The 14666-nt window shown below is 46.8% G+C and overlaps 1 protein-coding gene across 1 annotated transcript in view; it reads right to left on the bottom strand.

The window, feature by feature from the left end:
* Window positions 1–4003: 4003 nt before the first annotated feature.
* Window positions 4004–14666, bottom strand: part of CREBBP (CREB binding protein) — a 38312-nt gene continuing 27649 nt past the window's right edge. The window contains exons 20-25 of the mRNA XM_010075303.1: window positions 14221–14334; window positions 13602–13767; window positions 12177–12344; window positions 8867–9028; window positions 8314–8595; window positions 4004–6660 (exon numbers count right to left, since the gene is read on the bottom strand). Coding sequence (XP_010073605.1) covers window positions 4486–6660; window positions 8314–8595; window positions 8867–9028; window positions 12177–12344; window positions 13602–13767; window positions 14221–14334 — 3067 coding nt within the window. The 3' untranslated portion in view covers window positions 4004–4485. The remainder of the gene's footprint in view (window positions 6661–8313; window positions 8596–8866; window positions 9029–12176; window positions 12345–13601; window positions 13768–14220; window positions 14335–14666) is intronic.

Here is a 14666-nt window from a genome sequence, read left to right as displayed (position 1 = left end):
TGTTCCTCTGAAACTCCCCATCTCCTGGGCTGCTGGGAGCGTAGATCATGGAGACACAACGGGCCGAGGCATCGGAGAAAGGCCTTGGACGGGGCGGGGGGAAAGGAACCGCTACACGTGAGAGCGGAGCCTGGCCTCAGCGAGCACCACAGCTGAAAAGATGGAGCAGGTCTCGTTGCAGTGAGCGCTGACCACTTCAGGCCGAGGAGGCGGGGGCCTGCAGAAGGGAACCCTGACCACCCAACAGAGGCAGCCTGGTAGCCCCCAGGGCCGGGGGAGCTTGCTGAAGAACCTACATGTGCAAGTCCCTCATGCTTGCAACTTTGGAGTGGCACCGATCTGCGTGGTGCATTGGAGGTTTGCATCTAAGAAACACGTGCATGCAGTGGGGTGTGTGCAGTGCTGGATGTTACAGATGAGGTGCAACAAACCCAGCGTGAGCCTTTGCATCACTCCTACACCCGTCTGCTGGGCTGCATTTCCACCTGCAACCAGCCCCTCCTCAAGATTCCCCGTGCTGCGGCCAAAACCAAAGTGACTTGTGAGCCCGTTTCAAACGCTTCTCTCCTCCTGCTGCGCTCATTGCTGCCTCCAGCTGACTCCGCAGCACTCCTGAGCGTTGCTCTGCCGTGACACCGTACCAGAGCTCCTGTTCCTGCTGTGAAACACCCGAATCCTCCTCCTGCATCACCTTGTGCTGTGCCACCCTCCTGCCTTGGGTGTGTTTCAACCGTTTAGCCACGAAGCGTGTTTCTGCCGAGGCGGCTTGGGGGCTGCAGGGTGCTGGTGCAGCCCCTCCCCTCTGCTCAGGCTCATTTCGCTCATCCAGTGGTTGGCACCGTCTTCCATCCCTGCCCTGGCAGCACGCTGGGGGTGGCATAGATCAGCCCGCTCCCCATTTTAAGTTCCCAGCTGTGGAGAGGAAGCGCAGGGAAGGACAGATTGTCCCCACACAGCAACCTGTGCGCTCTGCCGTGCTCCGGCTGCCAGCTCCGTGCAGCAGGAAAACCACGGGCTGGGGTTTGCTTTGGAAGAAGCACCTGGTGCACACCCAGATCACCCTGTAAGCCAGTAACTGCCTCCACACACAGCTGAACGCTGCTCCAGTAACTGCCTTCACACACAGCTGAACGTTGCCACCGACTCAAAGGAACGTCACCCTGCTGCGGCTGCAGACGTGCTGCTTCTGGCTTCATACACAGCGACTGACAGGGCTGCTGTCCCCCGCGCAGTTACTTTTTGCAAAGTGCTGTACCCTGGCGGGAGGGCTCCTCTTCCTCAGCCCACCGCTGCATCAGACCCTCACTCTTTCACTCCAGAGCACCCATGTGGAAGACTGAGCAGGGAGCGCTCGCACTCGTGCTGTGGGCAGATCTCTGGCCTGGGGGGACAGCGGTGAGGACGGAGGTGAACCTCAGCTGGTGTCTGCTGCAAGAAGAGACGCGCTCGCAGCCTGCTGCAGCAGCAGGGGTGGTAACAGTCAGGATGGCTGGCAGCAGAGCGCTGAGCGCAGCGGGAAGCCAAAGAGCAGAGAAGTTGTTGCAGCTCCACATTCAGATTGAAGCACCTTCTTCCCCTCCAGAATTCAGCAAGGGGGAAGGTCTTGGCCACCCCTCTGGTGCTGGATCCTGCACCAATCTCCAGGGCGCTCTTATGAATTCTCGTGTTTCTAGGATGCTGTTCCTTATCGTCAGTATCTCCCACATCGAAACACAGGCAAGGACCTGAGAAATCAGACGCCCATCCAGTCTTTCGATACGCTGAGTTTCCTATCGAGAAAGGAGATGGGACTGAAGCTCCCCTGACTGCAGAGGCTGCACACCGAGCCCAGCCCCTCCTCTCCCTGGTAAGACACCTGCTCTTATCTAAAACAACTGCTCCATCAAACTGGGATTATCAGATCTAAATCCATCCCTTGCTCTGTGCTCTCAACATACTTCAGGTTGTACTTAAAAATATTCCAGTATTTGCTTCCCATCAGGTTTGGTTTTTTTTTTCCCCCACTCCTCCCCAGGAGCGGGAACCCCAGGGAGCTGCAGCCCCAGAGCCACAGCACCTCTCTGCTCCAAACAGGAGCTAGCTTATCCAAATCCGGGAACGGTGCCGATGTTGTTAAAACGGATGCTACTTAAAGGCATTAGCGAGATTGCCCGGTTATCTTAACCTTGGGTGTCAGGCTTTGCTGATCCTAGCGGGCACCAGCCAAGGGGAACCATCCTCCAATCCAAGCAGTTTTACCAGCTTTTATTAGAAACACCAGCACATTTCAAGTTTCCTCTTTTTGATCACAAATATAGTATTTTTCCTCTTTTTAAGTACACAGCATGAGACACAGCATCAGGGCTTTCCATCCTTTTTGTTTGTTTGGTTTTTTACAACAATTTCTTTTGGACAAGCTTTGGGTTAGTGTTCACTGACCTCACCCCAGCCCCAAATTCTGACATCTTGAATGGCTGAAGACAATGGTGTGGGCAGATGAATCCAATGGTGGTGAAAAAGGTACAACGGTTAAAAGTCTGCAAGAAAAATTTAAGCAGAGACCCTCTACAGTTAAAAAATGAAGTAGTGCTGCAGCGCACTACCATCTTCACAGTACGGGGATAAAAGTTGAGAAAAATCGTTTGCTCTTCTCCCCTTGTGCTTCCCCAGCACGGTTCCAAAAGAAACATTAAGGCTGGAGGAAGCACTAACGCAACGTGAAAAGCCAAGCGTGCCCGGTGCTCTGCGCCAGAGCGCTATCCCACCTCGCTGGGTTTGCTGCAAATCCCATGCCAGTCGCACGTCATTGAGAAGCCTCAAGGTCTGAGTGATGGCGCTTTAGGCTAGTCGTGGTTTTAGCTCACACCTACGCTGGGAAGGTTTCCCTGGACTTTTTAACTCCAAGAAAGCAATTCACTGTGGGGAGGAGGGGCAAGTTTCCCAGGAACACGAGGGCATGGTGACAGGATATTAAAGGGAACATGGACATGATTTGTTATTTTTTATTCCACAGAAAACCCTCAAATCTAGACTCAGAGTTAACAGCAGAAAAATAGTGTTAAAGTCAATAAGTTCATATTTTACTGTAGACTAAATAAATTAGCCTAGAATTAACTCAATACTCTCTATTTGCCTTTCATTGGTGATCCTTCTCTAAATTAATGCAGATTTTAAAAGCAACGGCTAGTAATAATTTATTCCAGTTAACCCTTATGGATGAACACCTGCAAATACTCCACGGCTGGGAACCCTTCCCCTCTCCTCTCCCTCCCCGAAAAGGAAACAATCACTAAAGGGTGTTGTAAAAACAGACACGCTACCTACAATACTCCATGGATCGTGCCGCTCCTACCGATGCCTCTGGCTGCTCTGTGTAATGAGTGAATATCCATAGCCATGTCTTACAAAGAACATGATCCAAAAAAATATATAAATAAATAAAAACCTTAAACATTCTTACATGGATTTTAAAGAACAGAATACATGTTAAAAACTTCAGTAATTTATATCAATTTTAAGCAATACTTTATATACAATGGAAAAAAGACATGCATAGTCCAAATACAATGTTGAAAACAGCATTTTCATAACAAAAAACCCAAACACTAAGTGTTAATACCATGTACATGAATTCAAGAAGGACCACCCTTTTTGTCTGTTGCACACAGTTTATTTAACAATATGATATTATAAGTAAGAAATGAGTTTTTTTTTTACCATTCTATACAGTGATTGAATCTTCTTGGATTTTCGTATTTATAGTAATTATAGCGCTTGCATGATTGCTATAATTACTAGAATTGCTTTTCCTCATTTCAAGTTTCACACAGAAGAAAGAAAGAAAAGAATGCTTCTTCTCTATTCAAATCAGCACGGTCTAAGAGTGATCATCCCTATTTTCATCTAAAACCAGTTTTATCAGAGAAACAAAGCAACAATTTCTACATCTGCAAGACAAGGGTTTTGGCATTGGCCAATGTGTGTTTTTGTGTGCAAGAGTCAATTCCTATCTTTCCAGGGGTAATACTTCAAACGCCTGCAGAGTTCGCTATAGAAAAAAAAACTTCCCGCAACGTGTCAAAGTTACCGGGATACATTATAATGTTGCATTATTTCAGGAAACAGTTTCTGAATATTATTTTTTTTTCTTCTTTTAAACGCAAGTGTTTAAAGTCTTGAAAATACAAATAAAAAATATGAATATAATGAACTTGTTTTCCCCATTAAAAAAAAGGTATGAGTCAACAGCAACAAAAAAATAAAAACCAAAAAAACCCACAAAAGAGACCAGATATTTTAACCGCCTGGCTTTAACAAAAAAATATATTCTTTGTATTGTTTTTTCTTTTTTTTTTTTTTTTTTAAACAGCAATTCATTCTTCCATGTGTAGGAAGCAGCAGTTCCATCTAGGATTCAAAACAACCCAGATGTCTGAATTTTCAGTACAAAATGTCCAAGAACACGAAAGGAAAAAAAAACAACAAAAAAGTGATGCTCCCATAATGCTACAAACCCTCCACAAATTTTTCTAATGTGTCCCCGGTGGTGTCACCGACCAGAGACAATTCGTTAGACAACGCACTCCTGTTGGGGGTGTTTAGTTGTGGAAGCATTGCACTCTGTTCTGGGTTGCCCAAGTGTCCCTGATCCATGGAGCTAGCCATAGTGACTGCGAGTCCTGGGTGGGGGGAACCAGTCTGGGGAGAGACGTGGTGAGGTGACGGTTGGGGCTGTATCCTGGGTGACGGGCTGGAATGTGGTGGCTGGGACTGGGGGCGGGGAGATTGAACGGGTGCTGGGGACCGCACCTGGTTGCTGAGGGAGGTGGCGATCTGCTGGCCAGGGAGATGAGACGCCTGCGGTTGTCCTGAGAGCATGTGCTGCTGTGGGCTCATGGGGTTGGGCTGCCCGGGGGACCCTATCTGCTGTTTCATCTGCTGCTGTTGCAGGATCCGCTGCTGCAGCGCTTGCTGGATGTTGGGAGTGCCGTCTGCCCCCATGCCGGGCTGGCCCATCTGGTTCAGCTGTCCCATCTGAGCCATCTGTCCCATGGAACCCCCCTGTATGGATATATGCTGCTGCATCCGCTGCTGCTGCATGGCTTGAGGGTAACCTCCTGGTCCTTGAGGCTGCTGGAACTGGTTGTGTCCTGCCATCCCTCCTGCCATGCCAGCCCCTCCTTGCTGCTGCTGCTGCTGCTGTTGCTGCTGCTGCTGCAGTAATTGCCGCCTCAGGATTTCTCGGTACTGCGGGCTCATGTTTGCCATGCTGGGGTTGTGGCCGGGGTTCATAATGTTTATCGCTTGTCCCTGGGGATTCATAGCTCCTATCCCTTGCTGCTGGGGAGGAACGCTCGGTCTCTGCACTCCCGCTTGCATCGCGTTCATGTTCTGCAATCCTGCTTGAGCGTGCATGCTGGGCTGTTGCATGCCGGTCTGCTGCTGCTGCATCCCGGGCTGGGGCTGAATGCCCGCTTGCGGCTGCATCCCAGGCTGGTTCGCCACGTATTTGGCTGTTCTTTGCTTTATAAAAGCTGCCATAAGCTGAGGGTTGGATTTAAGGATACTAAGAACCTGCTGTTGCTGCTGCGGAGAGCTCGGTGATTTCAAGGTCCTCAGTAAGTCCTGAAGTGCATTCGGGGGGATGCTCCGCGGCTGCTGCTGCACGCCCGGCATCCTCGGCCCAGCCACCGCTTGCGGAGTCGCCATTGGCATAACTGGTCTCGCCATTCCTGGCTGCATGGGCTGCTGCTGCGGCATCGGAGGTGACTGCCACTGTCCAGGCTGCATGTTGGACATCACTGGACCGCTCACAGGGCTGGGCCGGGGTACATTCATACTGACTTGGGGCATCTGGTTCACTGAACCCACCGTCGGATTTACTAGTCCTGGGCGACCAGGAGGCAAACCATTGTTAATGTTGTTGACCCTGTAGAGCTGCTGCTGCTGCTGGGCAGCTTCTCTCTCGATCTGCCGAGCCGCTTCCACCGCGGCTGGCGGAGGCTGAGCCGGAGGCGGAGGCGCGGAAACTGGGTTTGTGGGTTTTCCTGTTGAAACAGTAGTAGGGGGCTGAGTTCTGGAGACACTGGGAAAGCCAGCCGGTGACATACTTACAGGGGAAGGCTGGGGCTGAGGAGGAGGCTGTGGTGTTTGCGGTGTACTTGGCTGCTGTGTAGGGGTACCAGGCGTTGCTGAGGTAGGAGAAGGCAAACTTTGCTGAGGCACGTTTCGGGTGTTCATGGTAGCCATCCTTCTGCGCATGAGCTGAGCCTGCTGCAGGCGGTGCTGGATCTGCTGCTGTCGAAGCTTGTGTTTGATATTGAGACAGAATGGCACGGGGCATTTGTTCTCTTGGCAGTGTTTGGCATGGTAGCAGCAAAGAGCGATGAGCTGTTTGCACACCGGACAGCCACCGTTGGTCTTGCGCTTGCAGCCCTTCGTGTGCTGGACAACCCGTTTCATCTTCTGGCAGGATGGCAACGAGCAGTTTGCATTGCGGCACTGGCAGGCGTGGACAAGGGACTGAATGCAGCGCTGGATGCTCAGTCGTCTCGACTCCTGGGGGCTCTTGGACTGCTGCTCTCCTTGGCTGTTGCTCTCATCATCCAGACCCAGGCCCCACTTAACCATCTTGTGGTCATGGCTCTTAGTGTTGTAGCAGTTAATGCAGAGGTCGTAGTCCTGAAAGCAAAGAAAACCCAGAGTTCAGATGTCTAACGAGCTTTAACTACACAGGAGAACAGCAACAGCAGCGCTGGGTCAGCAACATCAGCCTGGGGGAAGCACATTTGGGTTTCAGAGGGTACAAACACACAGCAGAACAAAAGCAGGACAACAGCCACGGTACACTGAGGTAGAGCAGCAGCTGCCGAGTCACCGTGACCGTGGGAGTGGACGTTTGGGGCAGGGAGTGCTGGCAGCTGAGGGCAGAAACCATGTCAGCTGCCTCAGCACAGCCAGCCTGCCATCACCGGTCTCGACTACTGCAGGTAACGCCTCCAACAGGGGCTGTAATCCTGTCTGCATTTTATTACATTAAAACATCTTGCAGGGTTTGGGATTTTGGGGGTCCTTCCTTTCAATGACAGGAACTGTTTACTTTTCTGTTATATCTACTGGGGTACCTACAGGAGGAGGGCCAAAACCTCCTAACAGCATGACAAACCAACCACCACTATTAAAAACCAGGGTTTGGCTCTCCATTCACCTATTCTTAGTGTAATTACTGACTAATAATTACTACACTGAAATACATTTTTTTAAATCTCTAAAATGACCCTCAGATCAAGTGCAAGTTTCTTGCTGAGGCAGACACTTACCTGCAAACCTGCTCAAGCACCCACATTTTCACTGCCCTGTCCTTTTTTCTGGAGGAAGGGCACTCCCTCATACAGAAGTACCCAGAGGAAACCTGACGGCCATACCTCCTTCCACCCCTTAATTCCCCTCGTGTGCACGGTCCATTTCCTGCAGTCTGGCCTCAAGAAGCCCTGCTCAATGCTTTCCTCAGAGGGATTAATTAAGACTCTTCTACCACAGACCTGGCAATAACTTGCAGTGTAAAAACTAGGCTGCAGTTATTCAAAATGTTTTTTGGTTCAGCTACAGCCAGAGGTCATCACAAGCCCTGCAGAGGCCACCTCCTCCCCAGGTCCAGCGGTGTAACTCCATGGGTAATTGCTCCCTAACACAGTTCAGTGGAAGTGATCTATGCTGTGAAAGGACTCGTCATTAAAAGCATCGAGCCAGGTTAGGAAGCAATCATTTGGGCTGATCTGGAGGGCAGGCAGCCTCTAACGCGGGGCTGAAGAGGCAATGCTGAAGAGCTGCGGCAGCCTCCTCGCCCAGCTTTGCGGCAGCCTGGACACGCGCCCGGCTGCACTCCTTCCGACATCGGTGCACACGTACGAAGTGGAACAAAAGCCACCGTGCAGGAAAGTAAACTAACTTCTCTCCTGGACATCCATTTGATGTGGACGAGTTAGTGCCCTGCAGATTCAGGCTAGTCTGACGCAGTCAGACCCTACTACCTGCTCCTAAAGTTCTTTAAAATGAAGTTAAAAACTTGTCTATGCAGAGGAGCCACAGGGGAATAAATGATGCAGCAGGAGCCGCTCCAGAGCACTGGTGTTTTCCACATTGAGAAACTAAAGGCACTTATTCCAGAAAAAGAGGCACCTCACTGTGGTAGTCACCTTCCTTTAAGGCTTAGCAGCCCTTTTATCATGATAAGCTTAATTTGGAGGAACTCTGGGCAACATCCAGGAAAAAAAAAAAAATCCAGCTTGGCTGTAAGGCAAAAGAGAGCAGAAGTCTCTGGTGACAGACACCTACCTCACAGACAGTGCAATGCCACCTTGTTTCCACATGATGTTTGCACTCGTTGCACGTATAGACAAAGCGATCCTGCCCTTGGGTGTGCAGTTCTACCAGCATGCAGAGCGTGGACCACTTGGATCGGCGTAGCGAGGAGAACTCCCAGTGCTTATCTCTGGCTAAGGTGAGGAAGGCATCTCGCCCATCCATCAAATCACAGCTGAGTAACGGATCAGGGTCCACAATGGGAGGCAGAGTGTTAATTACAGGCCCAGCATGTAAATGAATAACAAAAAAGACCTGCGGATAAATGGGAGGGGAAAAAAAATAATCAATGAGGTTAGATAATCTTGCAGGAAAAAGCTCATGTTCTGTGGCTGTAACGGTGTACTACAAGTGTTGCCTAATTAACTTCGTTTAGGCTAACCTCTTCCAATATGTCGTTACACAACAGAAACAGTTCTAGCGCAACCGCAAGCTTTACTCCTCCTGATTTTTCAGTTCTGACTATCACCGTGCCCAGATTTACCAGAATAAAATCTTCTCTTCAGGCAGTGCATTTTGACAGTACCTCTTTATGCTTCTCCATAGTGGCATACAGCTTCTGCGACAGATCGTTGGACACGTTTGGCATGCTGGGCTTCTTCTTGTTAGCTCTGCTGATGCTACTCTTATTCTTGTTGGTTTTTTTGTTGTTCTTTTTCTTGGCGTTTTTGCTGTCACCCTGGCTTCCCTGCAATAAATGCACAGGGAAGACGTTACACTTCATGGAGCCCTCTCCCATTCACCCTGGCTGCGAGTGAAACACCGCTGGTGTCAATAACAGAACTTTGTTCCAATGCCTGCAAATCAGCCACCCCTCTGTTAAATATATCCTGTCTTCCAGGAAAAATCAAAAGCCAAACTGGCAAGCAAACAAATCCAAATGCTGTTTAAAACCAGATTTTTAAAGTATGCATATACATAAAATAGTTCGCATCTTACACTTGTTTTTTTCCTTTTCAAATGCTGTACTTCAGCTTCCACTGCTCGCTTTACAAGATCTTATACCTATCCAGTGATAAACTGAGTTACAAACAAAATGCACTTTAAAAAAATCCAGAAGTGCAGTATTTTCCTTTGTTGTGTATTTGGGGTTTCACATACCTGGTGGAGCTCCAATTTAATGTTTTTTTCTTTCTTTCTTTGTTTTTATTGAAAAAATGTAGGGCTAGTATACAGATAAGAACACGCAGGATTTGAAACTACCAAAATACATTATTCTTTATCCCAAAGACTTACTGCTGCATATGCAACTCCTCAAAAATCCTCCAAACCTTACGCACAAACCTTGTGTCTAAGTTACAGCACAGACCACAGTGACCATATACCAAATACTAGGTGCAAGTAAAGAGAATAAAAAATAGCAGATGATGCTATTTAGATGAGTTGTGAAAACAGAAATAACTTTTAGACTTCTCATGTCCTTGAAAAATAAAACGCCAAGCCCTCAGCAGGGAGTCGCCACTCAGTAAAACCTCCTTCTCTAACTGCTAAAACACTGGTTATCGTAATATTAAAAATAAACTACTGAAGGACTCTGAGATATATATATACACACACACACACGCAAGAAAGTTTAATGAACACCATGTACAAGCAAATAGAAGGTTTATCCACAAGCATATTTATTTAAAGAAAACAAAAATATTCCAACTGAAGAAAGCAATTCTATATACAGACTGCTGCCATCGTTCCTTTCCATTAATCAGGCTCCGATAGAAATTCTCTGTCCAATCTTGGGTTTTATCTATCTAATTTTATTGCCTTTTTGACCAAGCCTGTTTGGAAAGTCAAATCATACTGATTTTATGGGAAAGCAGACAGGGCTCTAAGTGATCTGAAGAAAGGAGCTATTGTATATTCCCATCTTGACTTCCCCTAAATTTTCTGCCACCCTGATGGAACTAGGGCATGCCCTCCTTTGCCTGTACGTTCTAGAGCATCAATAGAGATTCTAAAATGTAACCCACCACAACACCAAAAGGAAGAACAGACTGAAACTTAGCTGACAGTATAAGCCTAAGCTTTCTTTCTACTCCACCTTTAACAAGCTTGTATTTGGTCAGCTGTACAAAGCTATTCACGCTTTAAGAAGCTGTGAGATGGGTGCTGTACTCCTGCATTCTGACAGCATTTACCATCCTCAGCCGGGTTTGCCAGAGACACCGACAGCACGGTTGCTCAGTGAGCCTTGTCCCTTCAGAACCTTTTTCAAGAACTTGTGAATATTTCCCACCTCTCTGAACGCAAACTCGCGGCACGTTGACTTTTGAGCAGCTCTCTCTCCACATACACAGAGTTTAGGAGTAAGAACTGAATTGAAGCCAGACGCATCCTGAACCGTCTCCACCCAAGGCAAACTGCACCGAGCCACCACGGGCCTCTGCACGGGAGATGCCCCTTGCTGGGCACAGCTTCCTCCATACAGTGACACGTGTAGGTGACTGCGCTGGACAACTTCTCACGCTTTCAGTTTCTCTCCTTTTTCTGAGCCGAGCAGCAAAGCCCACACTGTTGTGTTTTTTGTGGACGACACGTTCAGCAGCTGGGATGCAGATTTTGCTCCCCCGCTACCCCAAGCAACACCAACGGCATTAAGTGGGAACGTGGGGATGTTAACAGGCAAGGCTGCACCTTCTCTCTCGAGGCAGACAACTGCTATGAGTTTCACAGTTAGCTGGTCTGGGCTTTTAAAAAGCTTTTTTAAGGGCTTTTTCGCCCCTCTCAGATGTAGAGGTTTTCACTGGAAGGACACGCCATGATTTACTGCAAGTGATGCTGTTTGCAAAAGAGGACTGCAACTTAAATTCCGAGCCTTGTCTTTCCGTTATTTTTATACTGCTACGGTTGTTGAAATATTTCAATATTAAAAGTTACATTCAGAAGGAACAAGGTGAAAACTATCATCTTTATGGTTCCATAAAAAACATAGCCACAAACTCTAGTAGCTCTGAAGGAGCTGCTAAGGTTTAATAGAAGGAATTTTCTGACATAATGAAAGTGATGGATGAAGGCGGACCACTCCACATCCATCACATGCAATCCATACTGCATGCAAATAGTCACGGCATCTAAGCTGAAGGCAGTCTCTCTCTGGTTAAAAGTTTTTGGTTCCACCTCAATCTGACAGAATTCGTATTTTCCTACTCTATTTATCTTCAAAACACCTTGCTGCAAATCACAAGGAAGAGGGACAGTACGAAAGAGCTCAGACTATTTGAATACAAATACAAGCAAGACAGAAATGAAACGAATAATGAAATTCTGGTCAGGATGCCAAGGAAGTGTTGTTTTTTTTTTTTTTTAATATACCAAGAGAGAATGCTGGTGAAGGAACACCATCATCAGGATCAACACTTCACACCAATGCAAGCTTGCAATAAATACTTTTAAATTTCAGCCCCCTACTGTTGCAAACGACAATAAGTATCTTTGCTTAAATAACAGCAAATTTTAATTCAGCTTTGAAAAATACAGCATCTTTCAAAATGCAAATACTGACGCCAATTTGTAAAGGTGTGAACCAGAAGCTCAGCCCAGTGACTACAAACAAATATAGGAGTCATGACGCAATCCAAAGTAGCTTAACACATTTCTCTGAGAACAGAGATGTTGAACCAACATAACTGACTTCTGATTCTGTTAAAAAAAAAAAAACAACCAACAAGCCACCAGTATATTTGTTATCCAAGAAGAAAACCAGAAATGCAGTTGAAGCGAACCCTGACCTAACGTCTGACGTGAGTGACCTTTTCTAGTTTACTGGATGTGAACGCTCCCATTTATTAATTGTCAGCTTTGTGAGCCAGAAGCAAATACAGCATATAAAGTTAACTCACCTCTGTTGTTTCACTAGCTGCAGTGCTTTCTTCCTTTTTCCTTTCCTCCTCCTCCTGCTCCAACTCCTTAATGCTTTCTTCCAGCACATTGGGCCAGAAATCACCTTCAAAGTAAGGCAGCTCCTTGGCACTTGTCAGCCTGTCCTCAGTGGCTTGTTTGAAGATGTCCTGTTAAGTGCATCACACAATACCAAAAATAAATAAACGGAGACCGTTTAGGATAGAGAGGAGAACCAGAGACATGGTCCAGGGCTACACCCATCGGGTCATGCTCCTGACAGGATGGGAGAGACTAAGATACCCCTGGAAGACCTAACAAACCCTTCCCAGGAACCACACCAATTAGAAATGAAGCCTACACCACTTCGCTTTTCCTACACGGCTCCTGGACCAGAGCAGGGACTGTCCTGGTGACAGCAAGCGCACCTCATCCGTCCCTTTCCCTTACCAACCTGAAAGCACAGCAGCACTTCACTGCACGTGTCTGAGCTGTGCATCACAGGAGCAATGACAGCTCCGGGAAGAACCCCTGAACGCACTGGCCAGCCACTGCAGACGGCAACACTGAAGCCTGGTGTGGGAGGGGAACAGCGCACAGCCCATGCCCTTCGCTGACTGCAGCACTGGGGACCCCCCGGCCAGAAAGACTGGGGACCACTGAGAGCTACTTCATTCAGTCCTTCTGGAGGTGTTTTTTTAAAGTGCATTGTGTTTAACAAGCACATCCAAAACTAGCCAATTTTCTTCGTCGGATTCATTTCAAGACCACCTTATTAGGAGAGACCCAGATTTCCCAGCTCTCTGCTACGCCGGATCAGATGACAAGGCTTGCTACACGCTGCTCTATTCCACACATTCTGTAACTGGCACTTGTAATCAAAACATCGTTTTTTTCCAGCACTGTCACTGCCATTAAGAAATTCTTGTCAATTTTATCATGTAAGGAGTGGCAACTGCTACCTTTGCCATTTTTAATTTATTTCCTTGGGTACTCGTGTAATATTCTCCAATTATGGACATCACCCTTTTTTCTCTTCCAGTGAAGAAGCTGTTTTGTAAGTTGTTTTTTTTTTTTAAATTTCACACTAGTGGGGTCCAGCATTCCACCTGATCCTACAGAATCACCGAAAGCAAACAACTTCTGTAAAGCCTAACAAGCGACATACTTCTTGCCTAGCAGATCGCAGCGAAAGACAAGAATGAAGAGGCAGGCCCTTCTATACTTCTCTTAATGCAGAAATCAAACCTAAGGAATTTTCACTCTGAAAAGCAGAACCTCCAGAAAAATCTAAGCAAATGAAGACACTAGCTGCGAATAAAACCCCTTGTACAACACGACCACAGTTCCATGTCTCATAAACAGTATCAGCTACCTTCAAATGAAAAGCCCGTAAGAATTAATTCAGGAAGAGAACAGTAGCAAACCTTGTAGTCATGAATGATTCGCTCAGCAAATGCCTTGTCCAGCATCTTCTTATACCATTCTTGCAAACGTTTGGGTTTGGGTATTTTCTGATCAGGTGGATGGCAATGAAAAATATAGTCATCTCCTTCGCTTGGGGGACAGGCCCAGATGTGTCCTGTCACATACCTGTGTTTCATTCACACACAAGAAATAAAATCTTAACAATTTCATTACCCTCTTAAAATTAACTCAGACAAACAAGAGATACAAATTCAGACCTCTGGCTTTCTTTTGATTTTTCCTCTTTTCTTTTTTCTTTATAACCAAAGATGCTGAGGCAATATCCTCGATTTATACAAGAGGTGAGAAACGGTCTGGGATGTAATAATGAAGCTTAAACATCAAATTAACCTCTGATAAAAAAAAATTCTATGCTGTCAGTTTAAGAATCCTAACAACAGAAAAACCACCTCAGTAATAAAGTCCAAACTCTCTCCACTGCAGAAGAGGCATGTGTCCCACACACCTCAGAGAGGGCAGAAGGAAAGAGAGACTATCCCAAGCGGAAAGCTACCTGGCATCCTGGATAAACAAAATGCTAAGAAAAAAGATTTCTTTCTTTACAAAGATCTTGCTTACCCAAGTTTCTTCACGTACTCCAAATATCCAATCAGGATTTCATGATAAACTGCAGTTCGGAGACAACGGGGGCGGAAGAAATGAATACTATCTAGATAGGATATGTACACACGCCTATAGCAACGAGAGAAGAACGACAGGGAATCATGTATGGCTGAGCGTCCCTTTTGTCTGCTGAGAACTGACTTTTATACTAGAGGCACATACAGCCATATCGAACAAAGAAAAATCAACAATGACATTTTTTTAATGCATATTTCAGCATCTTAACATGGTACAAACAGTTCTCAAAAGCAAAAGATAGGTACTGTTTTATTAGCCAGCAAGAATACACACTGAGAGGCAAAATTAAATACAGAATAAACCAAACTGTAACATTTTTGTTGTGTCATTTATTTTCCCCTTCAAAGTCATCTGCAGCCATGCAGTAGGACTTATTTGTGCCA

Source organism: Pterocles gutturalis, unplaced genomic scaffold (assembly GCF_000699245.1).
Source record: "Pterocles gutturalis isolate BGI_N339 unplaced genomic scaffold, ASM69924v1 scaffold17437, whole genome shotgun sequence".
NCBI classification, from domain to species: Eukaryota; Metazoa; Chordata; class Aves; order Pterocliformes; family Pteroclidae; genus Pterocles; species Pterocles gutturalis.
Note: the sequence above shows the minus strand (reverse complement) of the source record. Positions and strands in the feature narration are given on the sequence as shown.